The 20,870-nt window shown below is 41.0% G+C and overlaps 1 protein-coding gene across 2 annotated transcripts in view; it reads left to right on the top strand.

Annotated features, from left to right (window-relative positions):
- ARMH4 (armadillo like helical domain containing 4) overlaps nt 1-20,870 on the top strand; it is a 130,009-nt gene that overhangs the window by 45,284 nt on the left and 63,855 nt on the right. The window contains exon 6 of one of the 2 annotated variants that reach the window (XM_045451091.1): nt 17,497-18,687. The exons of the other annotated variant lie outside the window; for it this stretch is intronic. Coding sequence (XP_045307047.1) covers nt 17,497-17,516 — 20 coding nt within the window. The 3' untranslated portion in view covers nt 17,517-18,687. Of the gene's footprint in view, nt 1-17,496; nt 18,688-20,870 lie in introns of those variants that run through there. 2 annotated transcript variants of the gene reach the window in all.

Here is a 20,870-nt window from a genome sequence, read left to right as displayed (position 1 = left end):
TGCTTGTTGTTCCCTTGGGGTAAGGCGGTTTCTGTTCATACAGGAGAATGGAGAAAGGGGATTTTAAGAAGTGTTTGTATATTCTATGAATAGAATCCCCATTGGTAGAGATTTACAGTGCTTTTAGTGATCTTTTGTGTATTGTATTAGCGTGTCTTGCGGAAAAAAAAAAAAAACAGCCAGCTTTATACGGTGACAGAGAGATCAAACTTAAATTCAATACCTATGTTTTAATTTCCCCAGAAAGCCCTTGGTCACATTACAGACTCCTAAATCTGCACTGGAGACGTTTGTCCCCAGACACCTGTATCTGGGAAGACTGAGCATCTTCTGATATGAGTTTCCTTGGTGGGCACGTGCCAGTTGCCTGGGGTTTCTTTGTGTCCCGAGTTGGTAGCCAGGGTTTCTGGATTTGAGGGTCATGCCATTCGCCCTTCCTTTGGGAAGGACTGAATTGTTTTATTTTTCCTAGACAGAAGGAGCGGAAGACTTGGGACCTCCCTTTTCACATAGGCAAGGCACCCTGGTGCCCAAGTTTAAAATAGAGATTGTGATCCCTCCCTCTCTCTGCCTCACGAGGATGAGCCCCTAAGAGAAATTAGGTCTGCAGAGGAGGACATCTTCCAAGGCCAAGATATTATTTCTTCATAGATCTTTCCATTTGAACTGTTGATTACTTGCAGATTAGTACTAGTTGGGGATTCTAGGGGAGAAAAATCTGTCCACACGCCTATGGTGAAAGATTCAACAAACTCATGATTTCCGTAGGTTTTAAAAACACTTATTTCCTGAAGTTTCCTTTTACTTATTTTTATCCCTTTGTATTGGAGGTGTTTTTGTCAGAAGCCTTAAATCCTCTTTTTAGCACGAGGAAGGTTATAAATAGGTTAAATTCATAAAAACGAATAGACATCCTTCCCGCTGACCCTTTCCAACTGTGCTCACAAATGTCTGCCAAGGACCACAAAACAGAAATTCGTATGAACCAAGTAGAAAGGTGAGCTGGCCAAGCCAACGGAAACTCAGACGCTGGCCTAAAAACAATTTAATGTACTCTTGTCTCTTTCTTTCATTTTGATGTTCATGACACTTCTGAAGAGCAGTTATGCATATTGACTACAGTCAAGCTTTTGTGTTCCTTTAACACAGGAAATGTTAAGCTGTTTGGAAAGGGGGAAAGATTGATGGCAGGGATAATTTTGTGGATTGTGTTAATTTTTTTTTAAGACAATGATTTTTCAAGGCTGTTTTTGCATCAACGATCTCAGACTGAACTGAGGCTTCAGGAGTTCATTAATTCCAAGAGTTCTAGGCAGAGCTCATATTGTTAACACACGCACATACACACGTATGCACACTCACAGTTCGGTTTGTGCAAGTCAGCTGTGGGACACTGCACATTCCCTTCTTCTCCTCCTAAGTTTTCTTTTGAGAAAATGAGCGGGGGAAACCCATAAAATAGGGTTAGTAGAGATTGTCTCTCTAGCACAGAGGCAGCGGCGACTACCTGTGTGTGCAATTTTCTATGTCCAGAGCAGCTGACTCCCTTAGACATAAAGCCTCTCTGGGCATATTCCTGTGTTGCGGAAGGGAAATCAGTCTTGGTGGTTAAAATAAAAACCTTTGCACCAGCTGAGTCTTTCCGGTAATATAGTAGTAAGTTCTGTGTGATCTCAAAGAACTGCCAGCCTCTCAAGCTGGCCTCAGGAAGCCAAAGCCATTTTCGAAATTCAAAGGATTAGTGGTGCAAAGCAAAAATACACCACGGCGAAAGTGAAGGAGGGAGTAAATGTTAAAACAAGGACTCAGAGATTTAGATCAGGTAACTTGGAGATTCAACAGTTTGTGGATCGGAGGCATTTCTTAACATGTATTTGTCTCTTTTATATACCACTGGTATATTCAAGGACCTCCATGATCTGTCTGGGGTCTACTTTCCACTTCACTTTTCCCGACCTCTGCCTTCATCAGGCTGTAGTCACTGTCACCAGAACATGCATTTCTGCAGACATGCATTTGTCTGTATGCAGCTCTTGCAGAAGCCTTCCTGGCAACCCTAAGTCATGATGAGCCCTCCTTTCTGAAACTCCTCCAGCATTTATTGTCAGTATTGCTCAGTTTCTATACACTGCACTGTCTCATTTTGCTTATTATTTTTGGAGAGCCTCACAACATCTAGCACTTGGCATTGAGTACTGTTGGTTGCTTAAAAGGGGTTGCTTAAAAGCTCTTCCAGCTGGTAACCATTCTGGGCCTGAAACTTTCCAGCACAATTGGGAGGAGGGGAGGGCATGCTTTATTGCACTCGGCCAGTTAAACAGTAGTCCCATATGTAACTATCCTGAGTAGCAATATGGGGCTGAGGTGTGGTTTTCAAATGGAATTCAGCTCAGGTCACCTGGGTGGTTCAGTTGATTAAGTGTCCGACTGTTGATTTCGACTCAGGTCATGATCTCATGGTTTGTGAGACCGAGCCCCTCCTCGTGCTCTGTGGTGACAGTGTGGAGCCTGCTTGGGATTCTCCCTCTCTCTCTCTGCCCCTCTCCCACTCATAATCTCTCTCCCTCTCTCCCTCTCAAACTAAATAAATAAACTTAAAAAAATAAAATGGAATTCAGCTCAATTAATGGAAAAAGCATTAGCTCGATTCATGGAATAAATGGTAACTGATCAGGTACTGAGGGCTTTCCATAATGCTTAAAACTGACATTAAGCTTAAATATCACATGGCAGGTAGAGCTTCATCTGATATTAACTTTTTTCTTGTTCTCTCTACTTCAGAGTAGTTTTTACATCTATTTACAAAGCCTTTAGCAATGAACTAAATATAGCATGCCTTTGAGTCCCATAGAGAGCATAGATAGCATTTTGAAGGCCAGGTTTTCTGGAACATAATCTAACATTTTATTTTACTTCTCTAGCTTTAGTGAGATGTCATTGACATATAGCATTGTGTAAGTTTAAGGTGTACAACGTGTTATATTGATATACTTATATATTGCAAAATGATTACCAACATACTGTTAGCTAACACCTCCATCATATCACATAACTACCATTTCTTTCTTTCTTTCTTTCTTTCTTTCTTTCTTTCTTTCTTTCTTTCTTTCTTTCTTTCTTTCTTTTTTTTTTTTTGGTGAGTAATTTAACATTTTAGAATATTTTTTCAGAATGACCTTTGAGTGATTTTACACTGTAGAACTGATCAGACCTTGGAAACATTGGGCCAGTTACCTCATTGTCTTAGCATCTGGATCACATAGAATCAGAAGACTGCATTCCCACAGTGATCTATCATTTAGAAAATTTCCAAATAGTGAATTAGGTGGCTTGATGGAGATAAGGCCTTTGATAGCTTCTACCAAAGAATATAAACAGTCATAGTATCAGCTAGATGAAAGTGAGAAATTAATTGAACCTGATTCTCTTGGCTACTGGATCATAGCTTCCCCAAGTCAGAGAATCTGATGGTCTTTTTTTTTTTTTTTCCAGTTTATTTTGGAAGAGAGGGAGAAAGCACATGAATGGGGTAAGGGGAAAGAGAGAGGGAGAGAGAGAGAGAGAGTTCTAAGCAGGCTCTGTGCTGTCAGCACAGAGCTGGATGCCAGTCTCGATCTCACAAACTGTGAGGTCATGACCTGAGCTGAAATCAAGAGTTGGATGCTTAACCCACTCAGCTACCCAGGCACCCCTTGGTTGTCTTTTTGTATCTTGCTTCTGGCTGCAGGAAAATTATAATTATAATAATAGTATTTTAAATGCTTTAGGGTACTTCTTTGAAAAAAACGTTCTCTTTTCATGTCTTTAATGCCCTGTACGAGGTCCTAGATATTGGGTTCTTGTATCAAAGTTGCCCTAAAAATACATTTGGAATGTTGATTATGGAGATCCTTCTGGAAACCTACACTCAAATATCTCAGCTCCAAATTACTCATCTTTATTTATTCAATGATCTGTATGAGATAATAAATAGACTTAATGCTTTACAGAAGCTGAAGCCCTTATCTGAATTTTTGTAATTAAATTTCATTGAATTGGAGAATTAGGAGAAAAAAAACCACATTTCTTTCATTAGGAATGAATTTCTTATGTGAAAACTCAGCAGTCACTTTTCCTTTGGAGAGCTAGAGATGGAGTCTTGGAACTAAGCCAGAAGATAATCTCTTCATCAGCTACAGTTAATAAAAACATTAATAAGGCACGTTACATCTGAGGAGAGTGCTGTGAACTGAATCCTTTGTAATCAGAATGCACTTGTAGACTCAGTTGGGGAATTATTAACATGTGAAAACATCTAGTAGGCTCTCCTGAGAATTAAACAAGAAGAAATACTGAGAGAATTGGGAAAATTTTCAGAAAGGAAGAAATTAAGTATAAATTGCCCTCTTCGAAAAATACAGAGGGAGTGAACAAAGGTGATGTTAAAAAGCTTCCAATTGTGCCAAACCAAAATTGAGAAAGTGGTGGAAACTGTGTCCTTATTTCCTGATTTGCAGTTACATGCTGCTAAATTAAGTTGAATTACTTCATCAAATGCTATTGGTGCGCTGTATTAAGAATCAGACTATTTGGAGTCTCTCAGACAATATTTGTTTTACTTCCTCTGGATCAGCAAAAGAATGCATTTAACTTTTGCATTTCAGAAAATAGAGCAATTTGGTAGTTTTTCCCTGTCTCCAACCGAGACCATAAAAGAAGGATGCTAAAGCCTCAAAGCCAAGCTTAGTGGTCAGGGGAGGTTGAAGTCAGCTGGTGAACTTGTTCATTTCATTTTGGCGTTTGAGAATTAATAACCACAGGGTGCTGCCTTTCCAACTCAGAACTATTCTGCTTTTCTGTTGGACAAAAAGATTCTTTCACAGAACCTGGCACAAAATATAGATATATGGTCAACAAGGGGTCCCAGTTTCAATTCATGTGGAGAATCTTTAAAGTAAACTTCACAAACATACAGATTATCAAGACCCAGGGAAGGAATTTAAAATGAAGGAGTGCTCACAGTGGAGGGGATTTTGATTTACATCTTCCATCTCTAAGTTCTCCTGCAGGGCTGAAATATTTCTGAAATAATGGGATTTGATTTTTAAGCTGCTTCTTTTGAAAGAAGACAACAGCTGTTCAGAGCAGGATGGATTTGATGGATCCTTGGGGATAAATACCCAAAGTAATATTGGGTATTTCCAACTGCATAAGGTCTGATGTGAGATCAGCCATAGGCACCTGGTGAACGACTACCTGGGTTTGTTTATCGCAAGCCTGATAAAGTATTGCACATCCTGCAGGACCAAGACCTTGGGCTTTTGAGCCCTGCCACGGGCAGGGAAGCAGATAGGTAGGGGAGGCCACTCACAGAGTGTTAAGGTAAAGAGTTATTGCCAGGTAGACCTTACTACTCAGGGCTCAGCCGTTGAAACCACAGAGACGACTTATTGACTTAACCCACTAATAGAAAAGGGGTGGGGGCAAGCCATGGGAAAACTATGATGCACGGGAGTTTGTTTTCAGAGGACTCTTGTGGGCTTTTCCTCGTCCATCTCCCTGGTCACCATGTCATCATCCTCACTTTGCGGTCTTCCTCTGAGCTCAGGTGATGGCGCCATAGGACCTCCTTGGGATTCAGAGTGGCTTCAGTCACTTAATCCCTTCCACTGTATCAAACACTGTTTCTCTAAGACCTTGGTTTTAAGACTTTTTGAAGGACCATCAATAATTCATAGTTGTTAAAAAATACATTTTAAAATTAGGATTAATCATGATTCTCATTGAGATATAAAATGAAAATGTCAAAAGATTTTTAAAATCTCATTAATTAATAAAGGAACCAGGCAGATGCCTCAACCAGTTCAAAGCACAGATCAAAGAGTCACAAATTTACATGGACTCAAGGTCTGTTAAAATGAATTTAGAAATGGATACAGGGCCGGGTGCCTGGGTGGCTCAGTCGGTTAGGTGGCTGGCTTTTGATTTCAACTCAGGGCATGATCTTGCAATTGTGGGATCAAGCCCCACATTGAGCTCTGCTCTCTGTGTGGAGCCTGCTTGGGGTTCTCTCTCTCTCTCTCTCTCTCTCTCTCTCTCTCTCTCTCTCTCTCTCTCCCCCTCTGCCCCTCCCTGGCTTGTGCTGTCTCTCTCTAAAAAGGAAAAAAAAAAGGGATGCAGGCCAACTTTTTCCAGTATTTTCCCTTGAGAAGAATTATTTGTATTGCTATGAGCTATCTACGATTTAAAGATTTGTAAAATAGTCCAAAGCCAGTGCAGAGCCCTAATGGAATCACATAATTTTCAGGGGCTCTAGCACTCCATTACAAGATATTCAATAATCTCCTCCTTATTCTAAAGTTTACATTTTTTTCCCTTACACACTAAAGTAAGAATACCTTGTAACCCTAATTTGTTTGGAAACATTTATATCGTGAAAGAGTAGTTGTTAACTCAAAGAGCTAAATGGTGGACATTGGATAAGTGGGAGTGTATCTGTCAGGGAGGGCCAGTTGCTGTAACAAACAATTCCCATCTCAGTGACTAACCACAATAGATTTATTACTTGCTCTTCTCACAGTTCCCATAGTCACTCAATTATACTTCCATCATGTGTCTCCACATCTTTTTTGGGCCTAAGCAGCTTCACTGGATCCTCTGTATCTAGCCAGAAGGCAGGAAAAAGAGAGAACTTGGGGAAGTGGGCTGGGAACTCTTTAGCTTGGAATGGACTTACTTTTCTTTCACTCAGATTCTGTTGGTGAGAATTGGTCACATGACCCCATGGGCCAGATGGTCATGGCAGTGATAAATGTGGCTTAGCTGAAGCAAAAGCAGCTTGGTGAGCCCTTTGCGTTTTCAGGGGTCTGCTTCTGTGTGTAATTCTCCTCCTTCAAAGACAATCCCCAGAAAACGGTTTGCTATTTATAAATTATTGCTAGGTCATTAGTGATGAGCAGAATAGTGTCTGCTCTCCAGAAGCATGTGATTCATCAGGAAGAAAAATCTGTAGTGTGAGGCAGGATATGATATATGCTGTGGGAAAAAAATGCTCTGAGTGTACCAAAGGGTGAAAGAGTAATCTCGACCAGGAGGAACCATGGAAAGCATTAGAAATAACACCAATGCTTGGCAGTGGAGAGCCTAGAATTTGGAGTCAGGAAATCCTAAATTCAAGCCTTTGTTTAATCACTATTGACCCTGGATGAGTTTTTAACTTCTCTGAGCCTTGGTTTTCCTAACTCTAAAAAAGGGCATAGTAACGCTTAGTGCCCAGAAGTTTTGTAACATTACATGAATAAGTATACGTGTGCAAAATGAAGCAAAAGCTCATTTATATGAGATCTTAAACGTTAGGTTGATTTCAACAGACAGCAAAGGGCAAGAGGTCTGCTGAAATAAAGGCCCGTGGGTTCCAATCCTTTCCTGCCTCCCTCCTCACGGAGCTTTTATATGTTGGGAATTACTAATACGATGTTTTTGAGAAGAAGGAGTCCACTACCAAAAAGACATTTGAAAACCTAGATATTTTTGAGAGTATAATAATTGAACTCTTTAAAAATCTGACAAGGATTTCTAGAGGTCTTTGCTGATCTATTTTTTTCCTCCCTGACAGTGGTCTGCCCAACACGCCATTAACTGTTTAACCCTGTAGTGTAAAGCAATTGTCTGCCTTAGAGACGGCATAAATAATTATTAGAGTTTTCACCTTTCAAATATTATTTTTTCCAGCTATAGGTAAGGTTTCGGTTTCTTTTTTCCACATTTTTGCCTGTAAGGTAAACATGGAGGATAATTATATAACGCTGTTAGGAAAGAAAAAGAAATCACAACATGATTACCTTCAGAACATTTAGCATAAAGGCAGTAGCATTAGGATATGAACTTGAAAATTGAGTGTTTTATACTACTTAGTTCATATAAGTCACATTCAACTTCTCCACACTGTGAATGTCTTAATATTTTTATATAGCTGAGCATAAAAAAAAAAGCAGTGAACATTAACATACATACAAATTACTTGGGGATCCTGATACAATGTGGGTTTTTTTTTAATGTTTATTATTTTTGAGAGAGAGAGAGCATGAGCAGAGGAGGGGCAGAGAGAGAGGGAGACACAGAATCCGAAGCAGGCTCCAGGCTCTGAGCTGTCAGCACAGAGCCTGACACGGGGCTCCAACTCACGAATGGTGAGGTCATGATCAGCTGAAGTCAGACGCCTAACCGACTGAGCCACCCAGGCACCCTTACAATGTGGATTCTGATTCAGTAGGTCTGGGGTGGGACCCGAGATGCTGCAACAAAGCTCCCAGGAGATGACGATGCTGCTGGTCTTTGGACTACGCTGTGAGCAGCAAGGGGCCAGTGGATATAACTTTTTATCTGGGAGGTTGAGGAAGCCTCACTTAGGACATAAAGGGGTCCAGAAGGTCTTTTGAAAAAGGAGTTAGAATTTTACAGTATCTGCTTTTATTAAAGCTGCAGTTGGTTGGTCCTCCCATCTGTTCAAGACAGAATTCTTTAGATCCTTAGACTAGCTAGTTTGGGCCCCGTTTTAAAATTTAATTTAATTTAATTTAATTGGTTTTGTTTTGTTTCCTCTTAATGATAATGACAGGGGCATTTCATCTGTCTCTGCGTTAGTGTCTTCAAAAGCAAAACGGCCTGGCTGTTACCTAGTGCAGAGGAGGAATGCGGATGAACGATGCCATCCTCTTTTTTCTCTTTTTCTTTAATGTTTATTTATTTATTTTGAGAGAGATTGAGAGAGAGCACAAGCGGAGGGAAGGGCAGAGAGAGAGAGGGAGAGAGAGAATCCAAGCAGGCTCCATGCTCAGCATGGAGCCTGATACAGGGCTTGATCTCATCACCGCAAGATCGTGACCTGAGCCACTGTCAAGAGTTGGACACTTAACCGACTGAGCCACCCAGGCGCCCCTGAACTATGCCACTCTCAACTAATATGTTTAATCTTACTGACCAATCTTACCATGAACCCAGCTACCCAGATAAATCACTTCCATGGTTATTATTTTTGCTTATAGGAAGTGTGGAATTTTAGGACTTCCCTGTGGCTGCTTAGAGTGTCATGCCAAGGAAGCCAGCACCCGGCTCCCTTCGGCTAAGGATCGCAGGCTGAATCCTAAAAAGAAGCCACATGAATGTGCTGTTTATCACAGGAGAGTCCCCGTCAGAGCAGATTGGAACAGAACGAGTCTAGCCTTGCTCTAGAGAGAAAAATATCCAAGTATGGACTTCCAAGTACATGTTTCTTCAGAATTTTTGTTGAACACCTACCTTTTCCATAGCATTTTTATGGGCACATAAATATAGAGTAAAACTAGCAGTAGTAGCTCTCATGAACTAGATGCTTGCTCTACATCCATCCTGCTAAGCACCGGATTTACTTTACATAATTTAGGTTTCATAGTTACGTGTTACTATTCTCTGTTTACAATTAAGGGAACCACAGGATGTGCCTCAGATCAAAATGGCTCCCGAATTTCCATGGTCTCAAAATAGCTATGATATTTCCAGGCCTCACATCCCAGTGTGATGATATCCAGCAGAAAAGAGGGATCATCTCTTTTTCACCGTCTTTTTAAGGAAGAAAGACTCCCAGGAGCTGCTCACCGATCTTTGTTTATCTCTTATTGGCCATGGTTGTATCATATGCCCATGTGCAAACCAATCACTAGCAAAATAAATGGAACTACATTGGTCCTGGTGAATTAGCCAGGCGTCAACAGAGTACAGCCTTTGGGCCAAATCTGGGCTGATGCCTGTTTCTATAAATAAAGTTTTATTGGAACACAGCCATGACATTTGTTTACCTATTTTCTGTGGCTGCTTTCACCATACAACGTCAGAGTTGAGTGGTTGCAGCAGAGATCTTACAGCCTGCAAAGTAAAAAATATTTACTACCTGACTCTTTCCAGAAAATGTTTGCTGACTGCTGGCATAGGCCAGTCAGGAGCCATTTCTTGCACTAAGGAGGGGGCCACATAGATAGAATTAGGGTTCTGTTAAGAAGGAAGGAGTAAGTGGCTGTTGGATAGGCAACCAGCAGTGACTGCTACAGAAGGGGAACCTTTCTTCCAGTGAAGCAGATGTGCTTTGAAGGACATTTGTGTGGGAAGGTAGCTGTAAGGTGACAGTACAATATCTTAGATTGAGGCCAAGTGGAATATATTTGGTGAAAGTTAAAAGTAGAAGGAAACAGGAGTGATGTCCCTTAGGTCTTGATATGTGAGGAATAATGAACAATTCTTCCAAAACCAGATCACTAAACTAGTGCAGGATCTTATGTCGTTCCCAGGGGTCATATGTGACAAGGGAGCACCAACAGTGGAACAGAGCTGTCCCTGAGCTTTTGCCTTGCCCTGATGATAGTTTTAATTTCTGAAGACAAAGGAAACAAGAGGAAGTGCGAATATGATCAAGGCAGCACTGAGTCGTAGCTGAAATGTAAGCGGCAATGCCCATTTGATCTTAGAATAGGAGAGAATGCTGGGCTTACTTAGCCACACCTCGGGATTCCAGCAAAGCAAAAAGAAAGCCAAGAGAAAAATATTGTCTCTATTCATTAAGTTTATTTTATTTTTTAAATGTTTTTATTTATTTTTGAGAGAGGGAGAGAGACAGAGTGTGAGCAGGGGAGCGGCAGAGAGAGAGAGAGGGAGACGGGCTCTGAAGCAGGCCCCAGGCTCTGAGCTGTCAGCACAGAGCCTGAGGTGGGGCTCAAACTCATGGACTGCAAGATCATGACCTGAGCTGAAGTCAGACACTTAAACGACTGAGCTACCCATGCGCCCCATCTATCCATTCACTTTAAATGAGTACATAACTCACGAGTGATAGTAGTTTCTAAAAATTTCTGTTCTGATAGTACAACTGAAAATGAACTTTATGAGGAAGCTGAAGGTGGAATTTAAAAAATGTGGTTTCAGGAGGAATTTGGGTTTCAGAAGAAGGAAACAGTATACGTATGTGGGAGCGGTGGAGTCAGAATGATGTAGATTGTATCACTTGCTAGCTCTGGGAACTTGAAAACGTTAGTTAACCCCTCTGAGCCTCAGTTTCCCTATTTGTAAATTAGAAAAATAATATTAAACCATACAGAGTATTCCTGGAGGCCAGTGCATCCACCCTTGCTCTTGACCTCATTGTTTTTTCACTTTGAGATATTGTTGTTTCTATCAGTTTTCACTCTTTAAAATCTTTTGATCTTACAAACCTTTTATAATTGGTGTGTCGTTAATGACTTTTAGCTTGTCAGGGCTTTTAGATTGTTTCCTTCAGCCTCCCCATCCCACCTGCTCACCAAATACATCCAACCTCCACGTCTGTGGCCCCTTCACTGGGCTTTGAATGGGCTGGGGCATTGGCTGTGGTGTGGAGGGTCCACTGGGGTATTCTGAAGGGACTAAGCAAGATTACAGCATGGCCAGACATCACTGCTGCTGGCTAGGCAGGGAGTGAGGCCTTGGTGCAAACAAAACAAAGTCCTGGTAGGTGACCGCCAACAGGAGAAGTGAGTGACTTCAAGCGTGGCTTCAGCAGGGATCCTTGGCAAGGCAGCTGGTCTGCAGGAGTCGGTAGACATTCAGGTGAGTCCTGGGCACTCGGGTGATGCTCTTTCAAGTCCCCCCTTGCCAGGTCTGCTCATTTTGGGTGGTGGCGCTGTTCCCTTCTTGCTCAGCTTCTGGAGGACCGCCTTTCAAACCTCCGCGGTCCTGTTTGTTAACCCTCTTCCTTTCCAGCCTTTCTTGCTTTCAGCTCCAATACTCACTTTTATCCTTCTTGATCTTCCGAAAGTTTGTTCTCGTTTCCTTCCTTCCTTCCTTCCTTCCTTCCTTCCTTCCTTCCTTCCTTCCTTCCTTCCTTCCTTCCTTCCTTTCTTTTTCTTTCTTTCTTTCTTTCTTTCTTTCTTTCTTTCTTTCTTTCTTTCTTTCTTTCTTTCTTTCTTTCTTTCTTTCTTTTCTTTCTTTCTTAAACAGCCTTATTGAAATAAACTTTACATATCATAAAATTCACTTGTTAAAAAATATACAATTCAGTATATTCAGTATATTCGTGAAGTTGTAAAAATATCAGCAAAATCAAATTTTAGAACCTTTTCATCACCCCAGAGTCACCCTGAACCCATACTAGTACTTACTCTCCGTCCTGCCCTCAACCACCGCTGCCCCCAGCCCTACACAACCAGTAATCTACTTTCTGTCTATAGATTTGCTTATTTTGGACATTTCTTATGATATGAGGTCATTTGTGACTGGCTTCTTTCATCTAGCGTAGTTTTTTTTGAGGTTCATCCATGTTGTAGCATATGTTAGTACTTCATTCCTTTTTATTGTTGAATGATATTCCATTGTGTTGATATACCATATTTTGTTTTTCCATTCTTCTGTTGAGGAACATTTAAGTTGTATCTACTGTTTGGCAATGATGAATAGTGCTGCTAAGAACATTCATGTACAAGCTTTTCTGTGGACAGATTTTAAAATTTTTCTTACATAGATTCCTAGAGTGAAATTGCTGGGTCATGTGGTAACTCTGTTTACATGTTGGGGAACTGCTGAAACTCCTTTCTAGAACATTTGCACCGTTTTGCATTCCAGCCAACAATACATGACGGTTCCAATTTTTCCGCATCTTCACCAATACTTATTATTGTCTTTTTGATTGTAGCTATTCTCACGGGTGTGAAGTGACATCATTGTGTGAAATGACATCATTGTTGTCTCTCTTTATAGAGATATAATTTATATTCTGTACAATTCACTCATTTAAAGTATGCAATTGAATGTTTTTTTTTAGTAAATTACAGATATGTGCAACCCTCACCATAGTCAACTTTAGAACATTTTCATCACTTCAAAAAGAAACTTTATTCAGATTGTAGCTTTGATTTGCACTTCCCCAGTGACTAATGATGTTGAACATTTTTTCATGTGCTTATTGGCCATTCACATATCTTCTTTGGAGGAATGTCTTTTCAGATCTTCTGCCCATTTTGAAATTGGGTTGTCTTTTTTTTTTAATGTTTATTTATTTATTTTTTTTGAGAGAGAGCACGCACAAGTGGGGGAGAGGTAGTGAGAGAGGGAGAGAATCCCACGTGGGCTCTGCGTGGGGGCTCAGTCTCATGAACTGTGAGATCATGACTTGAGCCGAGATCAAGAGTTCCACGCTCAACTGATTGAGCCACTCAGGTGCCCCTGGGTTTTCTTCTCATTATTGAGTTGTAGGTTTTTACTTTCTTGATGGTGTCATTTGAAGCACTGAAGCTGTTAATTTTGAGGAAGTCCAATTTATCTTCTTTTCCTTTGTGCTTGTGGTGTTGTGTCTAGAAAATCATTATTAAGGTCATGGAGCTTTCTCCTATTGTAGTTTTCGCTCAAAAAATCCATTTTGAGTTCAAATTTGCATATGATGTGAAGTAGTCCAAATATGTTCTTTTATATGTAGATACCCAATTATCCCAGTACCATTTATTGAGGACTTATTTTCTTTTTCTTAAACCCATTTTTATTTATTTTTTATTTTTTTTATTTTTATTTATTTATTTATTTTTCAACGTTTATTTATTTTTGGGACAGAGAGAGACAGAGCATGAACGGGGGAGGGTCAGAGAGAGAGAGGGAGACACAGAATCGGAAACAGGCTCCAGGCTCTGAGCCATCAGCCCAGAGCCCAACGCGGGGCTGGAACTCACGGACCGCGAGATCGTGACCTGGCTGAAGTCGGACGCTTAACCAACTGCGCCACCCAGGCGCCCCATTAAACCCATTTTTAGGAGCAGATTGGAGTAATGTTAGCAAATGGCAAAAAGAAAGCAGAACTTTACAATACTGTTTTGCTTTTGTCTTTTTATCAAGGAATATAGTCTTCACACGATGAGGAAGAGCAATTATTTAAATCCTAAGTAGGTGAAGAGACAGTAAGACATTAACTATTTTAAATGGATTGTAAATATTGTAGATAAATTATATCCCAGGATAGTATCTAAATGTAGGCCGTGGCTGCTTAACTGCTAGCCTTAATGTTTGTGGAGTAGGGGTAAATGGGCAAGGCACTTACAGCCTAAAGACAGTCAAACAAGATTTTAATTTGCATCAACAGAGAATGGTAGGCTCTGGAAAGTACACACAGGAAAGCTTGGGATATTAATCCCCACAAAATTGTCTGTATCCATGGAAAGGATAGTGTTCATTGGAAGCCCGAATAGGTTCACTCTGAATAAGTAACACCAAACTAACCTCAATTTGTTTGTTTCATGGGACTGATAGACAATAATATAGAAACCGTGTACCTAAACTTGAGCAAAGCTATTGCGTATCTCACAGGTATCCCTAGAGACAAAATGGAGAAATATACTCCGCATAACAGTGAAGTTGGTTGGATTTGATGATGGTAGCCCAGATAGTACATGAAGTAATATCACTTGGAGAAAGCCATGAGCCTCCCTGTTAGAACTTGACCTGTTCAGACCTTTTACTAATATTGGATGAAAATACAGAGGGTATGATAAACAGCTAGAAGGAATACATTGGATGACAAGGGTCAAAACTAAAAAATAACTCAAAAGACTGGCTGAACCTAATAAGGTGAAAGATACGGGAAATAAAATGTGAAGTCTCATACTTAGATTACTCAAGCTCTGAATAGAGTCTTCATTTAATAAAAAGTATTTCAAGGGGGAAAAAGTCTTAAGTGTCAGAGTTGACAGCATCTCATACTGAATTGACAATGTGAGTTGCCTGCAAAGAGAATGCATCATTTACTGCAGTCTACTATTTGGAAAAAAGAAAGTAGGACTCTAACTTCATAGTGTCCGCTATTGCCAGTCTTCATGTGCCAGACTTTGGCTGGGGTTGAAGACCCAGTGAAGGTTGTCAGTTTGTGGGAATTTTTTCTCTTGGTTCTGAAAACAGGGGTACAAATTAGAGTTTCAGGTCGAAATAAAAGACATTCAGTCCTTTTCTGTCACTGAGCAACTTATGAAGGGAGGAAAAGTTGGTTAGATTCCTTCCTTCCTTCTCTCTTCTTTCTCTTTCTTTCTTTCTTTCTTTCTTTCTTTCTTTCTTTCTTTCTTTCTTTTTTTCTTCCTTCCCTCTTTCTTTCTTTCTTTCTTTCTTTCTTTCTTTCTTTCTTTCTTTCTTTCTTTTTCTTCCTTCCTTCTCTTTCTTCTTTCTTTCTTTCTCTCTCTTCTTTCTTTCTTTCTTTCTTTCTTTCTTTCTTTCTTTCTCTCTCTCTCTCTCTCTTCTTTCTTTCTTTCTTTCTTTCTTTCTTTCTTTCTTTCTTTCTTTTCCTTCCTTCCTTCCTCCCTCCCTTCCTTCCTTCCTTCCTTCCTTCCTTCCTTCCTTCCTTCCTTCCTTCCCCAGATTCCTTTATATAACCCTAGACAGCAGTGATTCTTAGGAAAAGAAAGGATAATGACTCAAAGATCTAAGGGGTCATTCTTCCCTGGCTTCCTTTCCAAGTGCTTTCCATGCCTATGGGCATCTCTTCCATTTCTATACGCTTTGAGACCTGGAAGCGTGTTACGCTGCTTAATGATGAGGACATTCTTCAACGACGAAACGATAACATGCACTTCCTCTTAATGTTTTATATGTACCAGGTATCGGCTATGATGATAACAAAACCTGATTTAATCCTTGCAGTAACCCTAGGAGTTAGATAGTAATATTTTCTCCATTTTACCTATGAAGAATTTGAAGATCAAGGCCATATATCCAGTATGTGGCAGAGCCAGGAATTAAACCCACATCCATTTAGTTGTGAACGTGCTTTTCTTAATATATAAACCCAAATGCCCCTCACAGTTTTGTGAATCCTTTCCAGTACCATACTGGAGCTAGCTCATAAAAAGCGATTGTTCAAGTTTCAGGGATTTTGTAAGCCAATTGTTAAACCCATCCATTATTATTATTTTTTAATTTTTTTAATGTTTATTTTTGAGAGAGAGAGGCACATACAGAGTGTGAGCGGGGGAGGGGCAGAGAGAGAGGGAGACACAGAATCCGAAGCAGGCTCCAGGCTCTGAGCTGTCGTCACAGAGCCCGACACGGGGCTCGAACTCACAAACCGCGAGATCGTGACCTGAGCCAAAGGTGGCCACTTCACCCACTGAGCCACCCAGGTACCCCTAAACCAATCCATTATTAAAAATCAAATTATATACACTTACATAAGTTGTAGTAAAATGTAGGTAAACATACGGAAAACTCTTCACTTCCTAATTATTTTACTACATTTTCTGTCTGTGCTCTTGAGGTTATTTCCATCTCTTTGGTGGAAATACTATGCAATAGTGTGCTACTGTGCATCTTTTTTCCAATTTACATTCAGTGCTGTCCTATTGGTAGCTTGAAATTGGCTATGGTCGGGGTGCCTGGGTGGCTCAGTTGGTTAAGCGTCCAACTTCGGTTCAGGTCATAATCTCATGGTTTGTGAGTTCGAGCCCCATGTCGGGCTCTGCGCTGGCAGCTCAGAGCCTGGAGCCTGCTTTGGATTCTGTGTCTCCCTCTCTCTCTGTTTCTCCCCCACTCTCACTCTGTCTGTCTGTCTCTCAAAAATAGATTAAAAAAATAAAAAAAAAAAAAAGAAATTGGCTATAGTGAATATTTATATCACAGAAGTGAGTGTTATAGATTGAGGCTTGATTTACTGTTTTTTTGACTGTTTAGAACGAAAAGTGATGGAGAAAATGTTAATAATGCAGATTGCACTTTAAAAAGTGTGTTGAGGGGCGCCTGGGTGGCACAGTCGGTTAAGCGTCCGACTTCAGCCAGGTCACGATCTCGCGGTCCGTGAGTTCGAGCCCCGCGTCGGGCTCTGGGCTGATGGCTCAGAGCCTGGAGCCTGTTTCCGATTCTGTGTCTCCCTCTCTCTCTGCCCCTCCCCCGTTCATGCTCTGTCTCTCTCTGTCCCAAAAATAAATAAACGTTGAAAAAAAAAATTTAAAAAGTGTGTTGAATCTAGTGTCAGAGCTGAGGGTAGCTTCAGCTCAGTAAATATAATTTGTACCAGGGTGAGGAATAGTTGAGCAGTAGATCCCACATCAGACTTCATGGCAGTAAATTCATTTGGGAGAAGAGTTAGTGGAAGGGGATGCAACTTCCCTTGTCATCCCAGAGATGAATTACAACCTTAGGCCGGTTGCAGGTAGACTAATTTGGCAAAAACCAATGAAAGCATTCTTTGAGAACCAACTGGCTGTGTAGCATTTACCCTAAAGAACATTATACCTGTTTTTGTTACTTGCACATGGTGTGCTGTGCATCCTTTCTATCAGTAAAATTTATAATAAACACACACATGCCTTTTCTCAGGAGAGCTCGTTGTTAGGCATCAACCAGATGTCACTGCCACCTTCACATCTCTGGTCTGCAGTGGAAATGAAGAACTTGTACAACCATGCCACTATGTTGTTCTTCCACAATTTTCTGTTCTCTGGAACAGAATAATCTGTGATTCATTGGTCTTTTCCTATGGGTTTTATTTTCCAGGTTTCCTCCGAGCAGCATGAAATCAGGCAGAAACCTCTCTTTACTGGAGGTGTGCAGAACTAGGCACGTGATAGTGTTCTAGAAAGAAGATTACTCGTGCTGGGTGGGAGACCTGCCTCACTGGGGACCTGGAATGAGCATGAGCTGGCAATCAGGAGACCTGGCTTCCTGCAGAAGGTTGTCCCCATGAGTTATCTTAAGCAAAAACTGGTGCAGCCATTCTGGAGAACAGTGTGGAGCTTCCTCAAAAAGTTAAAAACAGAACTACCCTACGACCCAGCAATTGCACTCTTACGTATTTACCCAGAGGATACAAAAACACATATTTGAAGTTGTACATGCACTCTAACATTTATAGCAGCATTACTAACAATAGCCAAACTATGAGTCCATTGGAGTCCAATGTCCGTTGACAAATGAAAAGTTATTTTATTCTTTTTTTTTAAGTTTATGAATTTATTTTGAAAGAAAGAGCACAAGTAGGGGAGGGGCAGAAAGAGAGAGGGAGAGAGATAATCCTAAGGGGGTTCTGCACTGTCAGGTGTGGGGCTCATTCTCACCAACCCTGAGATCATGACCTGAGCCAAAACTAAGAGTTGGATGCTTAACTGATTGAGCCACCCAGGCGCCCCGAAAAGTTATTTCACTCTTCAGCAAAAGTTTGAGTTAAGGTGAATTTGACAGTTCTTTGTAAGTTTAAACTCTGCATTTCAATGGCTGCTTCTTGAACTTAGGCTATTAAGTATTGGACTTCTTGGTTTATCAAGAGACATGCAAATATCGTAGAATTTCCTCAGTGATTCACTTTAGAGATTTAAGAAGTAATAGTTCTGTAAATTTGTGTGATCCTCTTATAGTTTACTAAATATTTTAACACATATTACCTTGTTTGTCCAAACAGTGAGATAAATGGGGAGCTATTAACACCCCCATTTTACTGCCGGGAAAGAAGGGGCTCAGGGTAGTTCATAACTTGTTCCTAGCACATAGGTACTTGGCAGAGAAGCTAGGTCTGGGGCTGCCACGTCATTTTCTCCATCTCCAATGTCCTTTGCCTTCCATCTGCTTAAACATAAAATTCCATTGAACCTGTAATGAGCATGTCTTGATATGTTTTCTAAGCACAAGTTGAAAAAAAAGTGTTTAAAGATAAATTATAGCTTTTAACGTTTTTCTGAAGACATCCATAAATCCAGGCTTTCTTTTATTTTTAAGTTTATTTATTTATTTTGAAAGGGAGAGTATGAGCAGGGGAAGGACAGAGAGAAAGAGGGAGAGAGAATCCTAAGCAGAGCCCCATGTGAAGCTCAATCCCATGAACCGTGAGATCATGACCTGAGCAGAAACCAAGAGTCAGACGCTCAACTGATTGAGGCACCCAGGTGCCCCTAAATCCATCCTTTCTGAGATCAAGCAAAGAGGTGAAGAGGACGTAACAGTGGGTTGCTTGCTAGGATGATAATCACTTTAGACCTCGAAGGCATTGAGTTGCGTGAATGTGCACACACCAGAGTGGGTGTCAGTTGACAGAATGACCTGATGAGGGGACAGCTGCTCAGGGAGGGTGGTATTGGACATTTTATTTCACGCAAGAAACATAGTCCTGTGTAAAATTTGGGGTTCTGTAAGCATTTTGATTGTATGAGTTGGGGTATGTTTGTCTATAATCATAGGCAGTGCCCGCCTCTAATATTTTTTTTACACTTTTTATTTTTTTACACTTTTTATAGCAGATTGGCTTTAGTGATGAGGCTAACACAGAGTGACTTCTTTTTTTAAAATATTTATTTATTTTTGAGAGAGAAAGAGACAGACTGCAAGTGGGGGAGGTCAGCAGAGAGACAGGGAGACACAGAATCCAAAGCAGGCTCTAGGCTCTGAGTCAGCACAGAACCTGACGCAGGGCTCGAACTCACGAACCGTGAGATCATGACCTGAGCCGAAGTCTGATGCTTAACTGACTGAGCCACCCAGGAGACCCTGCAGAGTGACTTCTTAAGTGAACAATGGCACTGGAAAAATAACAGGGTTAAATTATTTTGGCAACATGACATAAGGATGTTTCTTATACTCTTTTAGGTTTCCTGATTTTTTTTCCTCCCTACTCATTTAGTTTGGAGTTGCCATGTTTTCATGGGCCAGATTCCCAAAGAGGTGGCAATTTGTCAAGGCCAAATGTAGATATAGAGGTGGTATTCAGATAAAGAGGAGTTTATACTAGCAATGCATTTCCTCTAGCGAGGGATTTCTGCAATAATCATCCCCCTTCATCATTCAGCAAGGTTCCAGTGAGAGGCACTATAGCCAGGAGTTGGGATTAAGGGCTCTGTCCCTGATTTGCTCTGGGATATGTTAATGAACATACACTCAAGTTTCCTGTTTGTAAAGTGGAGATAACAGTCTGTAAGACTCATTATGCAGGATGATAGGGTGACACCTGGACGCCCTGGGGTCTTCTCTCAGGCACCACCTGCAATCAGCAAGTGGAAAGATGCATCTTCCTGCATCTCAGCAGTAGATGTCGCTGCAGTCAACTAAAACTACAGGAAAGCTCTGGCGGAAGGATTCTAGTAGAGGAAAAAAGAAAGGAACACTAATCGCCATTAAAATTAACAGAGCATCTAGCATTCTTCCTCACCCCCAAACTCAAATCCTTTGCAATATACTACTGTTCATTATTTTTAACAGCCCAATAATGCTCAGGTCTTTTCAGAAAAAAGTTGATTCAGAAAACCATTTCATTCCATCTTTCACTTATTTACCAATTCATTCATTCAAGAAGTACTTCCTAGGCCCCTACAATGTGTGAGGCTCTGGGCTTACAATGATGAACAGTACAGACAATCTGGCTTTATGGAGCTTCCTGCCTGGTGGGAAAGATAGGCAATCAAGGAGGTGATACACGGGGCGCCTGGGTGGCTCAGTCAGTTGAGTGTCTGACTTCGGCTCGGGTCATGATCTCGCGGTTTGTGGGTTTGAGCCCTGTGTCGGGCTCTGTGCTAACAGCTCAGAGCCTGGAGCCTGCTTCAGGTTCTGTGTCTTCCTCTCTCTCTGCGCCCCCGCCCCCACTCACACTCTGTCTCTCTCTCCTTCAAAAATAAATAAACGTTAAAAAAAAATTAAAAGAGGTGATACTAAAAAAATGAGAAGTAATTATAGTACAGAGAGATTAACGTAATCATAGGACATGTGCTAGATGAAAAGAAGCAGATGACAAGGGGACTTGGCTGAGTTTAGGGGTCAGGGATGGTCCTGGGATAAAATGGTGTTTCAGAAGATGCTCATATCATGCATCAAGGCACCAATTAGAAAGCGAGCATCTGGCATGGGTTCTCATTCTGGTTCATTTTACTTCCGTTGTCACCAGCACCATC

The sequence above is a fragment of the Leopardus geoffroyi genome, chromosome B3, assembly GCF_018350155.1.
Source record: "Leopardus geoffroyi isolate Oge1 chromosome B3, O.geoffroyi_Oge1_pat1.0, whole genome shotgun sequence".
NCBI lineage: Eukaryota > Metazoa > Chordata > Mammalia > Carnivora > Felidae > Leopardus > Leopardus geoffroyi.
This window is presented reverse-complemented; position numbering and strand designations above follow the sequence as displayed.